Here is a 22961-nt window from a genome sequence, read left to right as displayed (position 1 = left end):
TCGTATCTTAGGCAAGGTAATCTTATCCACAGATTTTCACATTTGCCTCTTGAACATTTATTTTATATAAGTTATGAATGTAATTTCTCACATACACTCAGCACAGTCTCTGACACCACTGTGATTCAAATGAAATAAAGTAGGTGGGTGAAAGAGGACTGAGGTCTATTCTTCAATTAGCAGAAGTATGTGAACGTATTCCTATGACGCAGAACTATCGACTGTCTGTTTTCATGCATTCTTGTACCTGTTAATAGTTTTGTCTAAGGATAACATCATGGCATTAGGGAGTCACGTCAAAAATTTTGAAAACTCCAACAGAATGGCTCATGTTGCTATACTTTTCAGGAAAGAAATTCTCACCAGACATCCCAGATTTGGGTTGCTATATTTGAAGAAATATTTTGTTATTCCAGCACGATACTTTCTCTTTTCATACATCTATTACTCACCCACATATTGAGGATTCCATTTTCATCCATTGAAGCTATCTGAAATAGAGGGCCTGACATTTCTATAGAAGGAATAGTAACAATTTATATTCATAAGATTATATATAATATATATTCATTCGTATATATCCTAACAGTAACAAAGGATGTGAAACATTTCCTAGGTTAAAACATTCTCTGAAACTTCTATGATCTTCTCAGCTGCATAGAAAGGCAAATCCCGCTAATTCTTAGCAAAGAAGAAATAGGCATGAAACTTTCTTTGCCAAGTTGGTGGCCAAACACTGGAACAGGCTTCCCAGGGAGGTGGTCAATGCCTCAAGCCTGTCAGTGTTTAAGAGACATTTGAACAATGTCCTTAACAACATGCTTTAACTTCTGGTCAGCCCTGAAGTGGTCAGACCTTTGGACTAGATGATCATTACTGGTCCCTTCCAACTGAAATAGTCTATTCTAGTGTGTTCAGTTTGTCCTACCAGAAAGTCAGATGATCTCTGTCTGCATCTTTTAAAATGTCTGGATTCTGCATGGACTTTGGAACAGAACGTAAAGTGCAATAGATGAAATCTTGTAAAATTTACAATATGCAGCACATTTCTTCGGACTACTATGGACTGCAAAATTAAAATCTTCAATGGAAGTAAAAATGTGTCCTCTAGCACACTGCCTGAGAATTTAGGGGCATGAGGATTAAAGTTTCTCATGGTCAGCCATAATAAAAATTAGGCAAAAGGCACAGGAAGCACCACCAAATAGAGTCACACATTTTAAGTGCTTTCAGATATAAGCAAGGTGCTCCACCGATTCAGATAGGGTTTTTCCGGCCACAATAGAAGCACCAAGACTTCTCTAAAGGCACTTTTTGAGTGATCACTTGTTTTATCATGAAAGAACAAAATTCAGTCTTGAAAACAGACATTATAACAAGCATGCACTCCCACCTGATGTGAAGCTGCACTGAATGAACATAACATAAAAATGAGAGCAGAAAATAAATGTGAACGTTGTATGCAATTGATACTACAGGCACATTAAGGGGCAGAATAGAATTACAAACCGGATTTTGGTTATGATGCATTTGTTTTACTAGATATATAAAGAAAGACTCCAGATGTATTGATGCTTTGAAGAGCAGCTTACATACCGCCCTGATAAGAAAGGCTTGAGAGACCATAATTCTGATCAGGGTGGAGAGAAGTTGAGACAGGTTCCACGGCTAGTATGGGAGAAGTGTGGTTTACTGAGTTTAGAATGCCATCTGTAATTAAGGATAATGAAAGTTAAACACTATATTATTTTCAACAAAAACAACAACAAAACCCATATAATGAACTTCATAAAGAACTACTGTGTAAAAATCTCAAATACAATTCTGCAAACTGTTTCCTAAATTAAGAAAACACTGCTAGATAAATCAGTATTTCACCATTTCTATTTACTTCTCATTTTCCAAATGACTGCTGCACCATTTACACCACTGTACCAGACATTTCATTAAAATCTGCCATTTCAGGTTACCATGAAAAGAAGTACATTAATTTCAAGCTCCATAAACAACAGAGATAGAAATAAATCACTGCTTACTATAGAAAAGACAGAATCAAAGAAAAATTACTTTTAATAGAAACGAACAACCCTGAAACAAACAATTCACAAGAAAATATGTATTTACCCTTCAATAACATTTTAGAGTAAATGTGTATTTAAAGCAATTTCAAAATGCATTCTTAGTCAGATACACCCTTCCAGTACCTGAAGGGGCTACAAGGAAGCTGAGGGGACTTTTTACAAGGGCCTGTAGTGACAGGACAAGGGGTAACGGGTTTAAATTGAAAGCTGGGAGGTTTAGATTAGATATCAGGAAGAAGTTATTCCCAGAGAGGGTGGTGAGGCACTGGAACAGGTTGCCCAGAGAAGCTGGGGATGCCCCATCCCTGGATGTCTTCAAGGCCAGGCTGGATGTGGCTTTGAGCAACCTGGTCTAGTGGAAGGTGTCCCTGCCCATGGCAGGGGAGTTGGAACTGGGTGATCTTTAAGATCCCTTCCAACCCAAACCATTCTATGATTCTATGACACTCTTGACTTCTGGATTTCCCTCTGCACTGAAGTTAATCTCATTTAAGACTGAAGGCATAAAGCTTCCTAAGCATATAGCATTAAAACCTGCTTGGTTATATAAGCAACTACATGAAGCTGTACAGATACATTTGACTACCACTCCCTTTTGCAACACAAGGCCAAGCATCTTTGATCTACTAAAAAAACCTAAAAGTCTATCAACAACCAACTACTATTTACTCTTACACAGCTACTGCAATCAGACCCACTTCTTACAAGGCACAAAAGAGGATTTTGTACATGCATGGTGGGTTTTTACAGAAAAATAATACCTCAGTCTAAGTTAAATGGTAGCATCTGCACACACACACAAAAGGAAAAATACATAAGGAGGACTTATTTTGCAATAATAAAATTATTTACAAAACTATTTCTACGTGATTTATTTCACTGTAGGGTACAATACAGCTCCAAGAAAAATGGCACCAATTTATAATAAAGATTGGGACAAACCACGGGTCAAACTGCTGTTATGTGCACCTCATTCCCAATCTCCCAGCATACAACTACACACAATGACAACATCAGTAAGATTGAAGACTTGCTCCTCTATTTAAATTTGCAATGACAAACATTGGTAATAGACAAAGACCCCTTCATTTACATGAGATTCATGAAATTTCACACACCCATTCAAATGCAGAGTGAAGTACTTCGGATTGTGTCTTTTAGCATGTTAGTTACATGTCCTAAATAAACTTCTGTAACTTTCGAATTTGTTGTGCATGGATTGTAAGAAAGTTTACAAAAGCCTATGTTATTTTGATCATGCAGTAAGGGATCAGAAGAGCAAAAAAAACCAAGAGATGCAATAACAAGAAAATGTGAGAGGATGAAAGGAGGTCACCCACAAGCACTTTTGAAAAGTAACATTCTTCTGTCTTCCCAGCATGTATCCAATACTTATTTAGACCACATCCAAACAATGCAACAAATAAATTCCACATTCATTTTTGTTCCTGTGCTTCTCTGCCATTAAGAACCTGGAAAGAGCATGCTATAGCTCCCAACTCGCCCCAGTGGTAGAGATTTTGCTCATGTGACAAGCTGCCTGACAGAAAAATGTATGTCCAGGTTTTGCTCCAACAGGAAATTAATAAATTTCTAGAAATACAGAACCAGAGAGCTTTTCGGCCCCAAAGTAGTCACAGCTTCAGAATCCCTAAAAGACTAGAAGTAACTAACTGCTGACTACAGCAGTCAGAATTCAACTTACTCCATTATACAGATTCCCTCTGACACTTAGTCTACATACACTACTTGTTTCCAGTGATGTGACCCCCATATACGCTGAACCCATAGGATCTTAAAAAGACAGTTGCATATGTAACGAAAATATGAGAAATTCCTAGATCATACATTGCTACAATAATTGATAAATTGGCAATGAAAAAATCCACAATCCTGACTCAACTTCTAGTGTGTCTAGATAGAATCTAGAATTGATAGTTACATGAGTGGTATTTTAGAAATGTGTAAGGGCGAAATTCAGACCAAAGATTAAGACACTTAAAATTATATCTACATATAAGACAGCTGTATAGTATCTGTAAATGAACTAAATCTAATCAATACAATCAACCCAGGTAACCATAGACAGAGAACTACATTAGGATGAATAGTTCTCGACCATAGACAGAGAACTACATTAGGACGAGATGAATAGTTCTCAAAATCCCACATAGTAGCACTGCACTGGTTCTAACGGAGGTTATGCATGCATACACTTGGATATGCATCTTGCACATGACCCTACAGAAGCAGCAAGACTTATGTGACAGTTAGTACAGATTGCAGCCTTTAAATGACGTTGGAAAATGTGTTTTACAGTCTTAAATTACTTTTATTTTTCAAAATACACCTTAATACGCATGTTTGGATGTAGATAAAAAAGAAATGTTGGTTATATTAAGGGAGATAACATGACTGAAAATTGACTAAGCTAATGATTTCAGTTGGGGTAGTAGCTGAGTAGTCCATTTTAATACTACAACACTCCTTTGGTTCTCGTCCACCTCTCTATTCTCACTGCTTGACGCACATTTAGCTCACATTTCTTTACAGCTATCACTGATTGGCAATTTTTACTAGACTAAATATAATCTCTGAACTGGTTAAACTGGTAAAGAGTGTTCCTGGAAGAACTACTAGTGGAATTGTTTCACTGCTCACAGAATGCCTAATCAGAATGCGCAGATACTAACCAGTGGAAAATGTTGGAACTCTGAATGTCCAGTCGGTTTCAGTGAGCATCATATGAGGGTGCATTCTTGAGTCTTCTCGAAGATCCCACAACAACAATGAACCATCTATTGTTCCAGCAAAAACTAATGTGGTTTTAGTGGGACTAAAGCAGCAACATATCACCTGTTAAGCAGTAAAAATATGCATAGTTAATACTATGATAAAGGCCAATGATTTGTTAAACCTGAAATGTTTCTTCTTCCTAGGCATGCAAATCCAGAAAGGACAAATTGCAGCGGTTTGCAGCTAAAGGATGATTTATTTACAAGGGAAGTAGGATACAACACTTTCAGTAGGCCTTCCCTTTCCAAGACAATTGTGTAATCCACACCTAGTGACACAGAGCTGAAGGAGGTGATTCAAGTGTATGACAGTGATGGGTAGAGGGAAATCCTGACAACATCTGAAGCAGCTTTACTTCTGTTCACCCTTCAACCACGAAACGGAGTCAAAATTTAAAATAACCCAAAACACCATGACCATCACAACATTCTGGTAGTGGAGCACAAAATGGAATGAGAATACTGCTCACTAGGCTGAAATGTGTTTGTCAAAAGATGACACCTCTTGCAGCAAGACAAGAAAACAAAACAAACATAATAAAGCCTTTTATTCAATGGGCAAATATACACCGTTATTAAAACGTACCTCTGAGTCACATATTAAAACTTTCTGAGGACTGGAAGGCTGCCAGATGTTCCAAACGCAGATGATACTCTTTCTGTTCAGTAAACCAACACCTGCCTTTTCAGGTAATCCATGAACAGAAAGCAGTGTCTGCCTCTGAACTTGAGAGACACATAGGCAGGATATTTTTCGGTCTAAACATTTAAAAAAAAAATCAAGAAAGAAAAGCAATAAATAAAAAAGTAAACCCACTGCAGATGAAAAATCATATTTAGCTGCTATATCAACAATCAAAGAAGCTAAGATGTAATTATGAAGAATATTTCTATTAACAGCAGGATGCATCTGATGCTATACACGTGAAAAAGGAGGGACTATAAAAGGATTCCAAAAAATTAGAAGTAGAAAGCAAGAAGGAAGACAGCCAGGAAGTTAATAGAATAATTATTCTGGGCATAAGCAAGACAATCTGATCTGATGTCAGTATATATACTGAAAATGAAGCTAAGTGTCAAACAGGAAACAGCACAGGCCTGGCTTTTTCTAGTTCATCTCATGTGTTCATGTTAGAATACATACAGCTTTGTGTTGTAACAGGTCTTCCTAACATAACTACAGATGCCTTCTTTTTCATTTTTCTTGTCATCTGAACATCTACTGTTTATATGGGGAAGATATAACTGCAGTTCACATATATCAGTCTATATTCTCCCTGATCAATAACCTTGCTTTACTTGCACCTTTGGCCCTACTGTCAGCATAAAAAGCCTAAATGAAATTACACACCTTGGGATGTCTCTTTAACAACAGGGCCAAGAAATTACATCCAGGCCACCTCTATATCATGCTAATCACTGGCTATATTTTGTATTTCACAGTAGCTAGAATGCTCTGATGTTCCCTACATGAAATCAATCTGCACAGAGTTACAACAAGATTGGTGCCATTAAAAGAAAAGTGGGCTTCACATTATCTATATATCCTGATATGTGCTGTTTGCACTTCCGTCATGACAAAAAGCACGGTATTTTGCACAAGGAAGAAGAGTGGACACTGTATACTAAAAGGTGTAGAATAAAGTTCCCTTACCATGGAGGAATGGCTGGTTAGTATTTAACTGGAAACAGCTATCACTAATAGACAGACTGGTTTGTCGAGATCTTAATTTCCACCTGGGTTCTGTTGCAACTTGATCTTCCTCTAGCAAAACAGCAATCACCTTTCAAACATAATTACATTTATAGAAATAAAAGGGTCATCTTATCTTCCAGCTTTGCTATTTGTCACTTTCTAAAGTATGTGGATTAATTTAATAAACCTTTATCAACTTTCTTGTTAATATTATATCAATGCAAATACAGCTTTACAGACATAAGTTGCACAGTTGTACTTCCATTCCTTTGCAGAGAGATGAATCTCACTGATAAAGAGTATTCTTTATGTAACATTTAAATTAGTCAGAACAAGTACTGTAAGTGATCTATGATGCTTCATACTCACGCACACAAGTCATGAGGGATATTAAGTACATAAGCTTACCTGGCAAGCAGACCGGAGGAAACTGGCTAATCTTTGTGAATCAATTTTAGATGTTAGAGCTGCATTCACTGACACATCCTGGCTGTTTATGGGACCTAAGAAAAAAACAAAACTGAACTTGAACCTTCAAACAGGGATCAGTTAAGAAAAACATAACAATGTAATTTTTAAGCAAGAGGAGAGTGGCAGGAATCAACTACTCTTCAGCAGCAATAACAGTACGGAACAACAAGACCTGTTGGCAAACTATATCTGCTGGCAAATGAAACAGCAATCCAGAAGCAAGAAACTATTTCAGCCACTTACTCTCCACACCTTCCACATGGGAATTGAGAGATCCTATAGCAGTTTGATATTGATGCTGCCTGCCACATTACAAATTCTGGCAATTAATGGGTACAAACAAGAAAGTTCACATGCATACATCCATAAATTAATAACATGAAAATGTTCTTCACCTCCAGATACAAGGGAACTTTCTCCTGGATGCTGTGTCCATTTCTCCAATGTCTCAATTTCCTCAGTCTGAATGTCTCTCTCAAGATTGTCCTCATTACACTGAATATATGCCTAAAGTAGAATGATAAAGTGATCAATATATGGGTAACACAGCTAAGAATGACAGCACATAACTGCATAGTCATTTTAAAACTGATGTGCTCAACCTCTTCTACATGTAAATTCAGACCTAAGCAGACTGACACCGTATCACTATTTTATGCATGCATCTTTTACCACGTTTCACACAACAGTGGTAGACCTACCGCAAAACCACAATTTCTTACATGATGTGTAAACACTAAATTCAAAATACTTGGGACAGTAACCAAGATGCACTGAAAGTCCTTTAGAAAATGTGGAAGGAACACAAGAGACTCATATTCTAGCACAGAAAGGAAATGGCCAGACAGGCCAAAAGTTTTGATAACATTGCTTTGTGGTTAAAGCTTAGAGATTAAAATTATTAACTTACTACTTTACTGTCCTATTAGCTTTCATAACTTTCTTTTGTAAGAAAAATTATTTTTCTAGAACAAGAATCAGCACTTTCAGGATTTAAATATTACTACGTATTTGTCACCTACCTGCTTAGTGTTCAGTTTACCAAAATTCCTGATATACATGTCATACTCATTTACAGGAGGCAAATCCAATACAGAAAAACTAACTGAGAAGTCCAGATCTATCAGTGGGAGAAGTTCTGAACTCCGTTTTCTTTAGAATGAGTTACAAGAGAGAAACACAAAAATGGTTAGAACCAGTGTTTTGTATTCCAAAAGACAAACACTGATTTTGTACAGTACCAGAGATTTAACAATCCATTGATCTATGTGAATTGAAGCTGTACCAAAACTGACAGATAAAAATACATTAATAGAAACACATATAATATTGTTATGAGTTCTCATTTAATGTTATGCTGTGATAATTATCATATTTGAAAATGCAATACCGATTGCAAATGGCAATCTAGCACGATCATCTTGCCTAAGTAATCAAAATCTGTTCTGTAAGGTAACAGATGAATGTTGCTTTCTTCCTACAATTAGGACGGTGGCTGATTCCCCTGAATTCATGCTATTAATTTACATCACCTACATGTATACATGCTTCATAAAGATCACCTCTCCTGTCCTGGTTTTGTTAGACTTATGCAAATGTATTTTGAATGACCTCCCATTAGTAACTGACTGAGTTTGTACCTCTCTGCATCACTAGGGAAACAAAAAACAATAGCAGCAATCCTAAAATGTATTTTAAATACATACATGAAATGAATTTATTCCTGATTCATAACCTGTGGACATAAATATTGACCTCTTGCTCAGGAAGTAGGCCTCCAGAAACCATCAGTTTGGACTTGACCATCAGACTATTGGACTTGATTTACACTGTATGAAAACAAGTACTCAAGACTGAGGTAGACTACGTATTCTTCACTTTGTATTTTTGTTTTGAATAAGCACATTGTACAGTATTTCAGATACCTGAATCTCTCTGGCCTATGAAATGACAAATCTTTCCATCTTCCTAAATTCTGTTGCTGGCATGATAAAAAAACCCAAAACTGTCTTAAAATAAACTAATAAGCCTCATACTATTAATTACAACTCCAAAATGCCACAGCTCATTTATGGGACGCTTTTAGTCTATTTACTGGTAGCAATGTGTTATCACAGCACTAAATTCCACAGTCCCTTTCTCTTTCTGTGAAAATATTAGTTATCTTTGCAGGCTATATACGTTGTTAGCATGTACACAAAGTTATATACAGTCATAATCAGTCATAGTAGATAATCAGTAGTGGCTGACAAACATTTCAGATAGCAATTCTTCAAAGATGCTTTTCTGAATTTCCTAATCTGTCTCCACTGTCTGGAGAGGAAGCCTAGACAATAAATTCGGGTAAAATTTGGGCATATAAATTTAGGCAAGGTGAATTAGACAGCCTAGACAATAAAATCTCCCTTATGTGAACTTTAACCACTGATGTGCAGCCTTGAAGCAGTGGAATCTAGTATTATCAATAAAATTTAATATTCTTGCTTTATGCATCCAAATGATGTAACAGAAAGCAGGAGATATGCACAGTGCTTCAGATAAATCTGGAGCTCCTGGCAAGTTCCACAAGAAACAGGCATCAATTTGTTTCTTTAATACAGAGCTGTCTTGGATGTCTCAAATCTAGATCAATTTTAGATCAGTAATAACATGTTTTTACCCCACTCGTGTTATCCCTGGAAGGGAACATGCTATTTTGGCAACAGTATGTACCATATAGTCTTGATTATTTCAAGACATTACAGTTCTGCAGAGCCCCGAGAGCAGATAAAAGGAATGCTCTTTGGTACTATTAAGTCAATATCTAATTAAGTGACTGAAGAATCATACAAAGAAATTACAATTTTGGCAACTCTTTCTGCAATAAAATTATATTCATGAACTGATATATAGATAAATTTCTGTTATAAAATGATGCATAGCAGAGCCTGTATATTATATTTACTTCAGAATTAATTAGTGTTAGCTTACAAGATAATATTTGATTCTAAAAGCTTCAAGTTTATAAACTTCACATATTTCAAACATAATGAAAAAAAATCACATTTCACAGTGAGTTGCCATTTTGTGTGGATTATTTATAATACACTTACTTCTGCTTACTAGCCATACTTCGGTTACTTTGCCGTTGGTTCGCCATTTGAAAATCCATGAATATTCCACAAAAAGAGTTTTTGACAGAAGGGTGTTGCTTTTCTGTGATATTATAAAACATTGTTAGTATTATAATTCACACTTTACAGTGCATTAAAATGTAAAGCAGTAAGTCTAAAAAGCAACAGATTTATTACGACACAGCTGCTAAAAGTTACCAGTTTGCACATTACACAACAGGCTCTAGCACAGTTATCAGTACAATAAGCTTCTTAACTTCAGTAATGGGCCAGCATTTTTTCTTTATTACGGTGCTTTACCAACCAATTCAAAATAAGTAACCATTGTAATTTTTAATTTAGATGGCTATGATGCAGAAAGTGCCTCTTTCTTTCTCCTGCCATTAGCAGGTCCCTTCTTCCCCTGCGTACCGTAAAACACTCTATGACCAATTCTAAAAATCTTAAATTCATGCAGACTACGCCATGTGCAAGCTACACCTCTAAATAAGAATTCATCACTACAGTGAGTAGAGAACCTCATCAACCTGATGCCCTTGGATAAATAAACAAGACACTGAAAACTGTTGCCATAAAAGCCACAGTTAATGGAACAACTACAATATGTGATGTCATGCTGATTTTACTCCCTTTCCTGGCTAGGTGGTAGCTAATTGACCTTAATATCCAACTTCCAGTCAGGACCAAAGGTGTTTCATTTCCTCAGAGGAAGGCTACCTTTTTAGATAATACTTGTTAAATGCTTTTAGACTTCTAAAAATAATTATCAGAATGATCAACAGCCATTTTAACCAAACGAGATCAAAACATCATCACAAAACAGAATGTTGTATATTTTACAATAAAGCTCTAAGTGCTACAATTCAGAATTTAAAAATCTAATTCTGTATTAGAATTCCATCCTTTTCATTAGATCTATAACATTAATGGAATTCATTTATTAATTCATATTGTTTACTAGAAAAATAATAATAATTGCACAAATCTTCTTCAGGAAGAAATCCATATGACAGTATACCGGTTCTGACTTGACCAAAAATGGATTGACACTGTAATGACTTACAGAAACTCCATGCTATTCTCCCATGACCATATTGACTTTGCACAAACTATAGTGAAATGCTGTTTAAGACTCTGCTGCGCAAGGGTTCTATAGTGCTGTTCACATGAAGTGAGAGTGCAAAGGGAACCACAGTTGAAGTTCCTTAAACAAGTAGACCTGGCACTCACAGGTATCAGATCAACTGGATACAAGACAATTCCATAGTCATATTTCAGGAAAAAAAAAAGGAGGGCGGGGGAGGAGGGGCACATTTTAAAAGTAATAACCGAACTATATATTTAAGTAGTATCTCTATTTCTCTCGCTTTCTCACCAGAGCCGTGGCTTCAACTTTGCATAAAAGAAGACAAATTAATGTCATCGGAAGCCGCAAACTGTTCCAGCACTCCTCCAGTTTTCAAAATCCAGACTCTCATATCCTCCTCTTACCCAAAATAAGACATACTAAATGTCAGTCTGTAAATTTTTATACTTCACATTTTAAATGATTAGTAATGCCTCTGAATCATTCTTTAGCAATGTGAAAGTTACAGTACTTACCCACAAACCTAAGTGACTCACCCAGAGGAACAGATTTCCGCCTCTAGGCAAACTTCTAGAGAAAGCAGCCTGTTTACTCGTAAGTTGTATGTGTTACTCATACATTTAATAAAAAAAAGACTAGTATCTAGTCACACACCCATGACTGGTTCCTTTTTTTCATTTTCAATTTTCTTTGGCAGTGAAGTAAAAATTCTATCATTTTCTGCAGTAATTGCTCTTTGAATTTCTTCAATTTCTGATGTTCTAGAAACCTGAATCTTGCTTAGGTTTTCTTCTGCATCTCCTTCTTCCCCACTTTTGTCTTCACCATCATCAAAATCATCTTCATAATCCTTTAAAAGTAACAGAACTATCAGTAACTAGTAAACATGAGTTACAGATGGATTTTTTATTATTTTTTCAGAAATAATAAAATTATGTCAAAATAAAAATAAAATTGCCATATAGATGGCTATAAATCCTCTGACTGAAAGGCATTTTAAAATAACGTTTTGACAGAAAGAAAATGCCATGTCTTGATTGTGTGGTAATTTTAACCAAAAGAAGACAATCTCACAGTAGTGCTCTTCAGTGCCCAAAATGGATTCCTCCTTTTTTTTTTAATAACCTAAAGTAGGAACTATTTTTTAGGTGAATTATTTGCTCTTTAAAGAAATAAAATGACAGTGTCCAGTGGCATAAATGCTTCATAGAGGTATAAAGTTGTTTATTTGATAGATTTAATTCAAGCTGTCCATCAATGGCAGACTCAAATTTACTAAACTACCACACACTCTGTTTGCCCATCCCTGCATGAGGCTCATACTTTAATGATTCTCCTCTCCTAACACAAATTCAGCTCATGCTAAAATAATCACCTAACACAAATGAGACCAGCAAGTCTTAAACATGCTCATTTCTCTCCACTGAACGGTGAAGGGCTACTATAGTGCACAGCTCAACAATGGACATCACTCCTAATGTAAGTGGAGATGAATTCTAGCTCGCTGAGCAAAGATGTAGCTGGTTCAGCTAGCAATGAAAGCACATTCACCACACTCCACTATCTTAATAACTTTAAAGTAAACAAGAGAGAGTTAAAGTAAGAGAGTTAAACAAATATGTGAAGGGGCTGCTATGTGTGAATACTATATTTTTCCAATGAAAAACAATGAGACTTTTTTTTCCCCCTGAAACTGATTATTTGCTCTCATTATTTAAAAACCAACATTTTTCATGGAAAATCATTTAAATAATGGAAATCCAGTAAGACAGAAAGAACATCCTGTGAACATCTGAACTCACAAGCAAAAGTTGGTTCTCAACCCCTTATGAAAACTAAGTAAATATATAGCAGACTTTCTAAATAACAGTTTCGTTACTCATTATCTACTCTTGGTGAAATTAAGGTCACTGTCACCAAAAAACTGTCAGTAAAAACCATGTAACATCCTGTAATTTTATTTTCTGTGAATAAAGTTAATCACTATTTTAATACCTGAGTATTACTTCAAAAGGACAATTGTGTGCTTTTACTTACTTCAAAATCATCCTCATAATTTTCTGAAAAGTTATCTAATCCTGTGTCTGAATTATAGATGCATGTATCTTTCATTTCCTAAGTAAGAAATATAAATGAAAGTGTTAAATAAACTTACCAAAAAATTAAATGTTTATCTGCCAAATCTTAGCATAAAGACAGATGAATAGCTGTCCTCAGATATTTCTACTTTTTCAAGCAAACATGCAACAATTCAGTTTAGAAATACAAATAGAAGTATATTAACAAGTGATAATTACTGACTTAAAATAATAATACAAAAAGACAAAACAGAACTCAGCCCTATCTTGAGAAGATCAACTGTTTTGCCACCAATATTTTTATTGGGAAAGACAAAAACTGCTGCATTACCTGTAATTTCAGCAGTTTGCAGTAGCTTTTATGACGATGTAACAACTAAATAAGACCGTTCTACTTTTTTGAGGTTTAGACAAAATTATCCCCATATCTGTCATACTGGGGAACTCAACTTGTTAATATAGTGCAGATATTGGAGCCAGGAAAAAGAGAGACATGGATAAAACAGGAAAGTAAGATATTTTTATAAATAAGTAATTTTGTTCACATTGAATCCTCTACTGTATTTACATGGAATAACTTTTATGGCATCCCTCAAATAACTTCCCAAAAATTGCCTTTCTCTAGCTTATTGAACTTATTTAAAATAATGCCATTTGATTACCCCAACATGTACCCCAAACAAACATAAAGCTTAAAAGAACACACAGCGATCTATCCAATCTTTAGTCAGCCTCTTCCTTCAACAGCCTCTTTGAAGTCATACACTAAATTATCCACCTGTAAGGGACTTCAACAGATTTCAAAATGGAAATAAATGTGAGGTTTTATGAAAATGCATGAAAATTTTATGAAAAATACTTTAAGACAAATTCAACATTCTAAGTTCCAAACCCAAATATCTTTACCTCTTCTCTTGTGTCTCTTTCCTCTTTTTCAATGAGTTTTCCTTTATCTTCTACAGTCCTACTGAAAAAGAGAACATCAAATTTATTCGTTAACTCAGAAGAAAGCATGAGTTTTGTTTTGATTTTGTTTTCTTGGGGGGGTGTGGTGTTGTTTGAGAAAAAAATAGGTCTTTTTTCCTGGAAAGGAAAAAATAGTTGAAAATTTCCAATAAACTGAAATATTTCTACAAATACATTCATGCATCTCTATTTGTCATAATGCTAATTATGATCATTAAATAGCCAAGTGACTAATCAGCTAAATTGCAAAAAAAACTTGTCCAAATTTAATGCCTTTAATTGCATCAAAATGGAAGAAAATGTAAGAAGGGGAAAAAAATATCACACCCACATATCTATTAGTTATATCAATATCTGCAGCAAACTGGAGATGAAGATCAGGTTGGTGTAATGTGCTCCAAAGCTATAAATCATAGACTTGACGTTCAAACCTGGTCTTTCATTCATGGGTTTTGTCTATGAGGACAATGCAATCAGCATCAGAGAGGAGGGGAAAATCAACAACCAGCTCTGCTCCTTAACAATCAATTTGATTATTGTATAAGCAGAGTATCAAACTTCAAGAAGAGAATGTTCTGACTTCTTAAGTAAGAGAGTGTTCATATGTGCTGCTGTTGGAAGTGATGAACGTAAGTAAAAGCAACAATAAAAATAAAAATTTGGCTGGATCCTTTCATAACAAATCAGAATGATTCAACACTGACAGTGCTTGAGGCTGAACCAGGGTTTTGGGACATCCCAATAAACCATATTGCCTTCCTTGCTGTTCAGAAATGGCTAACTCCTTTTTCCCCAGCTATAAAGCAATGAAACCCTGCAACAGCCCATCAGCAACAGCTTCAAAATATAACCTGTATATTTAGCACTGTTTGACACAGTTGAGTGCTGCCAGGAAACACCCCAACGTATGTTTTCTGAAATATTTCTTCTTTTATTTCTGAACAGGAATACACTTTGACAATGACAAATTCACTACGACTGAAGTGATCCATCCCATGCTTAAGAAACAGTAGTAATATGTAGGCAATAGTGGTACTGATTCCACTACCCCTGTCCCTGTCCCCAGAAGCCAGCACATCAGTCTTCTGTTTAGCAAGAAAGCTGAACTAGGGTTATACTTCATAAAGTTGTGTAGGAATTTCTCATGGCTGAAGCATTAAAGAATGCAAAGAGAACTAGGATATATAGAGAACTTTGGTAAGATTTTATATTTGCTAGGAAGAAAAATTAGAAGTATCATCCTGAAATGTTATTGATCCTACAGGGGATGACCTGGACCTTTTGCATACAACAGTAAACTTGCCATATATATCTAATGTTTTAGATACCATCCAGAATAGGAAGCAGAGATACTCAAATGAAGATAAACAATATGAGTGTCCTATGTAGCTCATCATGAGTCTTACAGGTGTCCACATGACTGCACAGTGAATTTCCAGCTGGTACAATACAGAAATCTGCCTCCCAAACTAAGTGCCCAGGTTAACATATACATAGTTTGCAAGGACTGCAAAATATCTATTGCAACCCCAGGGTACAAAAAAACCCAAAGGAGTACAAATACATATATATTTTTACATGAATCCTCTTAGAGGAAAAACACAGATTTTTTTTTTTTTTTTTAATTGCTACCATATTGTACAAAGGACCTGTGAAAAAAATTATATTCAGTCTCAATATTTGAGATCAAGAATTCATGCTTGTTGTTTTGGTGGTGACTGAATCTTAGTAGATACCATACAGTATATATTTATTTTAAATATCTGAATTTACCTTACGAACTGACTGCTCATTTCTTCTTGAATCCTCTCCTCCTTTTTGTATTCACTGTTCTGTAAAAGAAGTCACAATATTCATGTGTCAGAAATGCTGTGAGGAATATGTATATGGACTTGTATTAGTAGCAGTGGTATTAAACAGTAAGAAAGGTTTCCAAGTAATCATTTCAATGGCACATACTATTTTTTATGAGTCTGTGTATGAACTAAAGTCAGAATAATCTCCTCCTTACACATATGGCAAACAAAGAAAATAAACACCATAAAGGTTATGCTATACCATAATATGAGCTTCTCCTGAAAATATTAAATACTTGTGAGTGAGGTTAGGCTACATTCCCTTCTGCAATGCGTTTCAGAAAGGAAACAAGAAGGGATCTTGAGTCTTCTCCTTTGCTTAACAAAACCTTTAAATGCTTTAGCAGAGTAAATTCCAGCTTTTTTTAATAGGATATCTTCACATCAGTATATTAGTAACAATGGTTAAAAAAAATGTTCTGGGCCCAGTGTATACTGTTTAAATTGTGAGCCCTGAGCAATTTCCTAAATAACCCCCAGGCATGGATGAAAAACTGACAGGGACTAAGGGCTGACCGCAGTAGGCTGCAGCCAGCCTGTTTCAAAGAATGGGATTTTCACAGTATGGACTATCACAGTTCACACCACTCGGATCCAAGGACAGAAAACAGTCTCAGGCACTGTTAATCCCCAGTATAGGGACTTGACTCTTAAATTCCATATTATGAAGGTCTGCCTAAGTTTGGAAATGTATTCAATAGGTTGTTTAAGATAAAGGTACTTGTCTCTAGCCATGAACATCAGAAAAAGAAACATAACTCTGAGACAGAAGCATCACCATCAGTGTGTATATTCTGTAACAGCTGCTTGAGTAAATTTCCAAGGAAGTCAAACCCTGAGCAAGCTCCTGACAGACTTCCCAGTTCTGCTGCAGAAAGTCAGTTACAGGAAATGCCTACTTATGATGGGCCCCTACAATGAAGATGCCTAGTATTTACACTAGAAAATATATTTCTGAACTTTTATCTGAGAAGCTTGTATATCTTCACTCTTTAGGGAGCAGAAGAAACTACTCTAGATCATCTGAATGGTTCTATGTTCCATAAAACATATCTGACTTTGTCACAAACGACTATATATTTCTTCTCTCATTCTTGCAGAATGAGTACTTGTATTATAAAAAAAGAGTAAAAAAGGTCAATGTTTGGATTAAATCTCTAGGATATAACATAATGCCCTGTATTAGAAAAATAAATTTTGTGGCTTCAGAAGTAGAGGCAAAAAATACAAGGGATCTGTATTCACTGGACTACTTCTGAGTTAGACATCCATTCTCCCTAAAACAGCTTTTATTCATTTTTTTTCTCTATAAAGGCAACCAATATATTTTAACAGACCTGTTGCCTAATCTAATCCCCACTTCAAAGTATTACTAAAAATTTGAATAGTCACAGCATTAAGAATTTTGTGCATAAAACACATTTATAACATATAGACAAATTTCTAGTTTAAATTTCATGGAAGGAATCAGATTTGGATTAGGATACTTAACTGCAGATGTGGTGTTTTAATCTACCACTTTAGTCACAAATTTCAGAAAATGCTGATTTACAATCCTAGTATTTTTATTATTCACCTTATCAATGATGATACATCAACAGCTGAAGTTATAAGGTAATGTTTTAAAGTCTTAACAATACTGACCTTTAGATCACGCTTTTTTCTTTCATTTTCTCTAGTTTTCACTCTCTCATTAGCTTCTGGTTGCCTTTCTCTGTCTCCATGGGAAGATCCCTCTTTAGATCTCTTTGATTTATGTTTCTCTTCCTCTTCCTTTTCATAACGTTTATGACTTCTATCTTTTGAAAGACTCTCTTTTCCTGGCCTAACAGAATACTCTTTTTTCCCTCTGTGTCTTCTTTCTCCCTCTTTATCCAATCCCTGATCTCTCTCTAACTTGTGTACCCGTTCACCTTCTTCAACTTTGTAGGCTAGAACTTTGTCAATGCTCTTTTTGGTATCATTATCCTGGAAAGAGAAAAATAACATTAAAGAGTTAGAAAGTTCTCCAAGACTGTTTTACCTTCACAAATCTATCCATTTTTGACCATGAGAATGATGGATTTGTCAATACCTATTCTCTTTCTGCCACATGGATCTTCAAGCCATTATTTTTTTAAATCTCCTATGATGGTATGTTTTACATTATCATATCACTTGAGATTCTTATATTCCTTCTGGAACACTGCATACTTTGCCACAGAAAATTCCATGGATTATGTAGTCCTCAAAGAAAAAATTAACTCTTTGTTTTCTACGTGGTCTAACATAATATGGGATGTATATTTTCCAACATCCTTGTAACAAAGGCATAAATAGCAAATGGAAAATTTTGATCAAGCTGTACAAAAATAAAGCCATGTTTGCTATGCAAATTTTATTTTACTTTTACTTTAGAAAAAGAATGAACAACATCCTTAAAATAGAATGGCTCAGATATATTTTATTGGTGTGTGTTGTACACTTGTGAGGGCGTTAGTATTTATGCATCTTTTGGATTTCTTGGGAACTGGAGTTTGATCCAGTTTCTTCATTATTCTACAATTTTATCTTATTCCATTATGAAACAATTAATTCCTTTTCTTTCCTTTACCTTCTTTTCTGCATGTCTTCTTTCTCGCTCTTCACTTCTTGTTTTCTCCTCCTCTAAAAAATGTACATATGAATTAATGAACAAATTTTCTTATAGTCAAACTCTGTACATAATTAAATCTATGATGCAGAAAACAGTATTTCAGTGATGTGGGTTTTCCAAAACATAAAAACTTTCTAAAAATAACTTAATACTCCATTTAAATTCTCTTTCCAAAGCTGGTTACCGCTCTTTCTTTCTTAATGAATCTTTGTTCTCAATTGTCTTGTGTAATGGTACTAACTTCAGCAATCACCCTGAAACTTGGGGATTCAAATGGATCACTCAGTAGAGAATGTCCAGGCAGGAAGTTACTTATTCTCTTCAAGTTAACTGACTGAAGACAGTGACATTCACCCTCTCGTCAGAGAAAGGGAAGCAAGCATCAAAACTTTTTAAAGCACCAAAATAAAACTAGGTTACCACAAGATTCTGTAAAGACATACATTTCTGTAGGTATTCACACATGCCTGTATTTATCCTCTCTGTACAGATGGGCTATGGTTTCAGAGTATTTCTATCTGAATATCAAATATATCAAAGTACAACGGCAGTGCAAAGCAACTTACCCAAATGATGTCTGCTTTCTCTTCTTCTGTGGTGTTCTTTATCTCTTCCTTCAACTGATTTCAGATTACTCTGTGTATCTATTTGCTTTATCTGTTGTCTTTTATGTTTTTTGTCTCTTTCTCTATCACTCTCCCTGTCTTTATCTTTTGGTACACTGTATCTTTCCTTCCTCAAACTTGACTCTTGAAGCTTATCTTTGTATCTCTCTTGGTCTCCTTCTCTCCAGTGCTCTCTTGCCCTTTCTCTCTCTCTCATTTTATCCCTGTCTCTTTCACCAGATTTAAATCTCTCTCTCTCTCTTGTTCTTTCCTTGCTCTTCCCTCTGTCTTTGCGTTCATGTTTATGAGTGTCTGTGTCATGAACAGACTTCTCTTTCTGCAGCTTCTTTTCTCTGTGCTTTTGGTCTTCATTTAGACTATCTGGTTGTGATGCCTGAAACAATAATAACTTTTTTTAAAAGTCGATTATTATAATTCAGCAATTTATTTAGATATGGTATATTCATGGGAAAAAAGATAATTATTAGATTGCTAACTATGAATTTAGTTTCCCAAATTGTATATTAATTATGATATATTTTTAGGCTTACTTTGTAAAATCGCTAACATTATGTCTGTACTTTATGAAAAAGGAACTAATAAATAAAGAATAAGTTGCATTTTCAATGTATTTTAAAAGAATTTGGTAAAAAAAGAAAACTTACTGTGGAACTGTGCATTCCATTTAGAGGTAGGTTGAAAAACTGACTAAACATCTTAAAGCTGTTAGCTCATGTAGACAGAAACTGTGCCATCTTGTAAAATGTGTTACAGATATAAACAATAATGATAGACAACTGGGGATCCTGAAGCTAAGATTAGCTTCCACTTGAACAGAAAGCAGAATATAAAAATTTGAAAGGAAGTTTTTGGCCTAGATCCCTTGAGGATGCAACTATTCTTATATTTTTTGGATGTCATAAGAGATTAGATTTTAGCCTTCCTGAAGCAAATCCCACTGATTTCACTTCATCTATGATTCAGCTATTTACTCAATAGAAAACTGAACTTGCTTTGATTATAGTCAGCAGGTAAAGTAAATTAAGCTTTATCCATCTCTTTCACAGAAATGAAAGTCCAACCGCACTTCTGTTGGAACTAAAGCATTTCAGCTCAAACTTGTTTGCTTTAGCTCCCGTGGAAGTAGTGGAAATGTTACTGAATGTCTATAAAATACACAGCACTGGCACTGTGGCACTGAAGTAATGGGGGAGCTAGGTAATAGATGAACAAGTAGGATGCTTTAGTTTATCAAAGGACTAAAGAAGATCTGCACAAGACATAGAAAAGAAGATATATATTGGAAAACAGCTTTAAAAAAAAATACAGTGCAAAACTAATATGAACATCAGTGGTGTTACTGACTGGAACCTGAATGCCTGTTTGACCAGTGGATAAAGTAATTAACCAGTTTAAAAGCGCATGACAAACATGATCATTGATGATAACAAATGCAATACATAATATACATGCAGGAAACTCAGTAACTATGTATAAAGCAAAGATGTAACTTGGATTTGGGTGGCCAGCAAACCAGATCTCACTGTGTCCTGTGTAAGTACCATGGCAATGGTTATTTGTTCCATTTACCTAATTAAGAAATCTGTAGACTACTCTCATATGACTCGTGTAGCTAGAAACAGTTTACCTAATTAAGAAATCTGTAGACTCATATGACTTGTGTAGCTAGAAACAGCTGAGTGGGCAGCCTCCGGACACACTTGGACTAGACAAATTCCATGACAGCCAGTCGTAGCAAGAAAATTAACAGCTACACATTAAGGATCTGTACTGTTTGTATTCAGTGACGCAGATTTAAAACATCTGGTGGACTAAGAACTATTATAGATCGACAAGGGACATCAGCTAGCAGTGAACAAGCAGTCAACCCTCCATTTAGACTGTTAATAAATTACAATGTTGTAAAGTAACTTAACATCAAAAATAATAGACATAAAATAAAATTACCCTGAGATGTTTCCTAAGTTCTTCTGATTTCCAAGTATCTTCTTTGGTTCGTCTCTAGAATAGAAAAGACAGCAAAAGACTGCGTAATCAATCTGCAGTGAGAAGTAAATCACTTAGCTTTTCAAAGGAATGGATCAAAGTTTATTTATGATAAGTACCACTGGATTTTGTTAAGTAAACATTAATTTGGTTTAGTCTTAGTGTGTATATTGGCAGTGTATCTGATCTGACTGGACCTGGGAGAAGCCTGAAGCTCAGACATTACAGGGTGATCCAGCTCTGTATACACAGTGACCAGTTTGAGGTCAGTGCGACCCTTCAAGACTCAGAACTGGCCCTCCAGTGATAGCCATTTGGCTATGTTACAGACTGTGTGGGTATGCAGAGTCAGGCCACTTTTCGAAAGTAATCAATGCACCAGTGTCATTATGTTCAACCTCCAGCTCTATCAGATCTAACTTCAAAGTAAGTCCTGGTCAAGTACAATTCAGGTGAGTTTTTATTATCTCTGAAGCTGGAGTTTGTCTGGGCAATGTGGTTTTCAGGTCTGACCTGTCTCATTTGAAAATATTTTCTTATACGAAAATATAATTTCCCTTGTTGATAGTTAAGGCCACTGCCTTCCTTCCTCTCACTGTACACCTCAGAAAAGAATCTTTTTTTAGAGTAGACCTAACATGCTACTTCACATACTCTGCCCAGCCACTCTACCTTCTACTTCATTTTCTCTTCATCATGACCACAAATTAATTAGCTGTAAAATCCAGATTCACACAACAGTAATAATAAAGTTTGCCACAAAGCAATTTGATACTTCTGCATTTTCAAGTAAGGAATACAATTGATGTTAGTATGTCCGTGGGGCTTTGTTTCCTTCATTTTGGAGCTCTACAAACTTTTCATAATTTAATACCATCATGCAAAAGTTACGTGGGTTCCTTAAGAACTAAAACCCAACAATTAGCTGTTAGAGAAGTAGGAATGACTACATAGATTCTATCTACACTCTGAAACATTAACAACTTCGGCTATTTTCACAAACCACCTATCCTCTTCTGCAGAAAGATCTGTGCTAGTACAGCTCCATCCTCCTGCTGCAGTAGTAGGGGCTTCCTTCCTACTGCTGCTGGGGTGGGGAGCTGCATCGGCGCGCTGACAAAACAAGGAGACCCGAGTTGTCCGAGGAATACCATGGGAGTTCCAGGGGCCGCGGAAGAAACCCGGGGGCTGTTTCTTGCCTTGCCCCCTCGGATTCCCTGGCTTACTCCACGTCGGGGAACACGGGTGGCGGCAGGGAGACGCGGCCGGGTGAGAGGACAGCCTCGGCAGGCACCAAAGCACCTAACGCGTAAAGGGCCGGAGGAGACCAAGCAGACCACGGCCACCACATCCTCAGGGAGAGGAGGGAAAGGGGCGAGACATAGGCAGCCCCTCGTGCAGTGTCCGCAAGAGTCAGGCTGGGGCAGCACGGGCAAGCTCACCCAGAACCCCAGCCGCTCCCCAGCGGCCCCTCACCTTATTCCCCTCCATGGCGGGGGCGGACCACCGACCGCCTCCGAGCGGACCGGAAACCGCGATAGCTGCGTCCGGGCCTGCCTAGCAACAGGCGG

General features: G+C 36.2%; 1 protein-coding gene across 1 annotated transcript; it reads right to left on the bottom strand.

Annotated features, from left to right (window-relative positions):
- Positions 1 to 392: 392 nt before the first annotated feature.
- WDR60 (WD repeat domain 60) lies at positions 393 to 22496 on the bottom strand. The gene is made up of 18 exons (XM_010146951.1): positions 22431 to 22496; positions 21352 to 21405; positions 19522 to 19777; positions 18737 to 18789; positions 17788 to 18111; positions 16061 to 16119; positions 14228 to 14288; positions 13281 to 13358; positions 11898 to 12093; positions 10136 to 10238; positions 8066 to 8195; positions 7422 to 7550; positions 6981 to 7058; positions 6531 to 6660; positions 5463 to 5635; positions 4775 to 4937; positions 1597 to 1710; positions 393 to 514 (listed from the first exon to the last, which is right to left on the bottom strand). Exons 1-18 carry the CDS (start codon positions 22494 to 22496, stop codon positions 408 to 410), a joined length of 2274 nt encoding a protein of 757 aa, XP_010145253.1. The 3' UTR covers positions 393 to 407.
- Between the last annotated feature and the right edge of the window lie 465 nt (positions 22497 to 22961).

The sequence above is a fragment of the Eurypyga helias genome, unplaced genomic scaffold, assembly GCF_000690775.1.
Source record: "Eurypyga helias isolate BGI_N326 unplaced genomic scaffold, ASM69077v1 scaffold39602, whole genome shotgun sequence".
Taxonomy (NCBI): Eukaryota; Metazoa; Chordata; class Aves; order Eurypygiformes; family Eurypygidae; genus Eurypyga; species Eurypyga helias.
Note: the sequence above shows the minus strand (reverse complement) of the source record. Positions and strands in the feature narration are given on the sequence as shown.

What these genes read in the sequence shown, in the direction of transcription:
- WDR60 (XM_010146951.1), bottom strand. Translation starts at nt 22,496, where the DNA reads ATGCAGCTCCCCACCCCAGCAGCAGTAGGAAGGAAGCCCCTACTACTG. An exon ending in GAAAAAAGCGTGATCTAAAG is followed by an intron (nt 16,120 to 17,787) that starts GTCAGTATTGTT and finishes CTTCTTTTACAG; the next exon opens with AACAGTGAATACAAAAAGGA. An exon ending in TCCTCCGGTCTGCTTGCCAG is followed by an intron (nt 6,661 to 6,980) that starts GTAAGCTTATGT and finishes TATGTTTGAAAG; the next exon opens with GTGATTGCTGTTTTGCTAGA.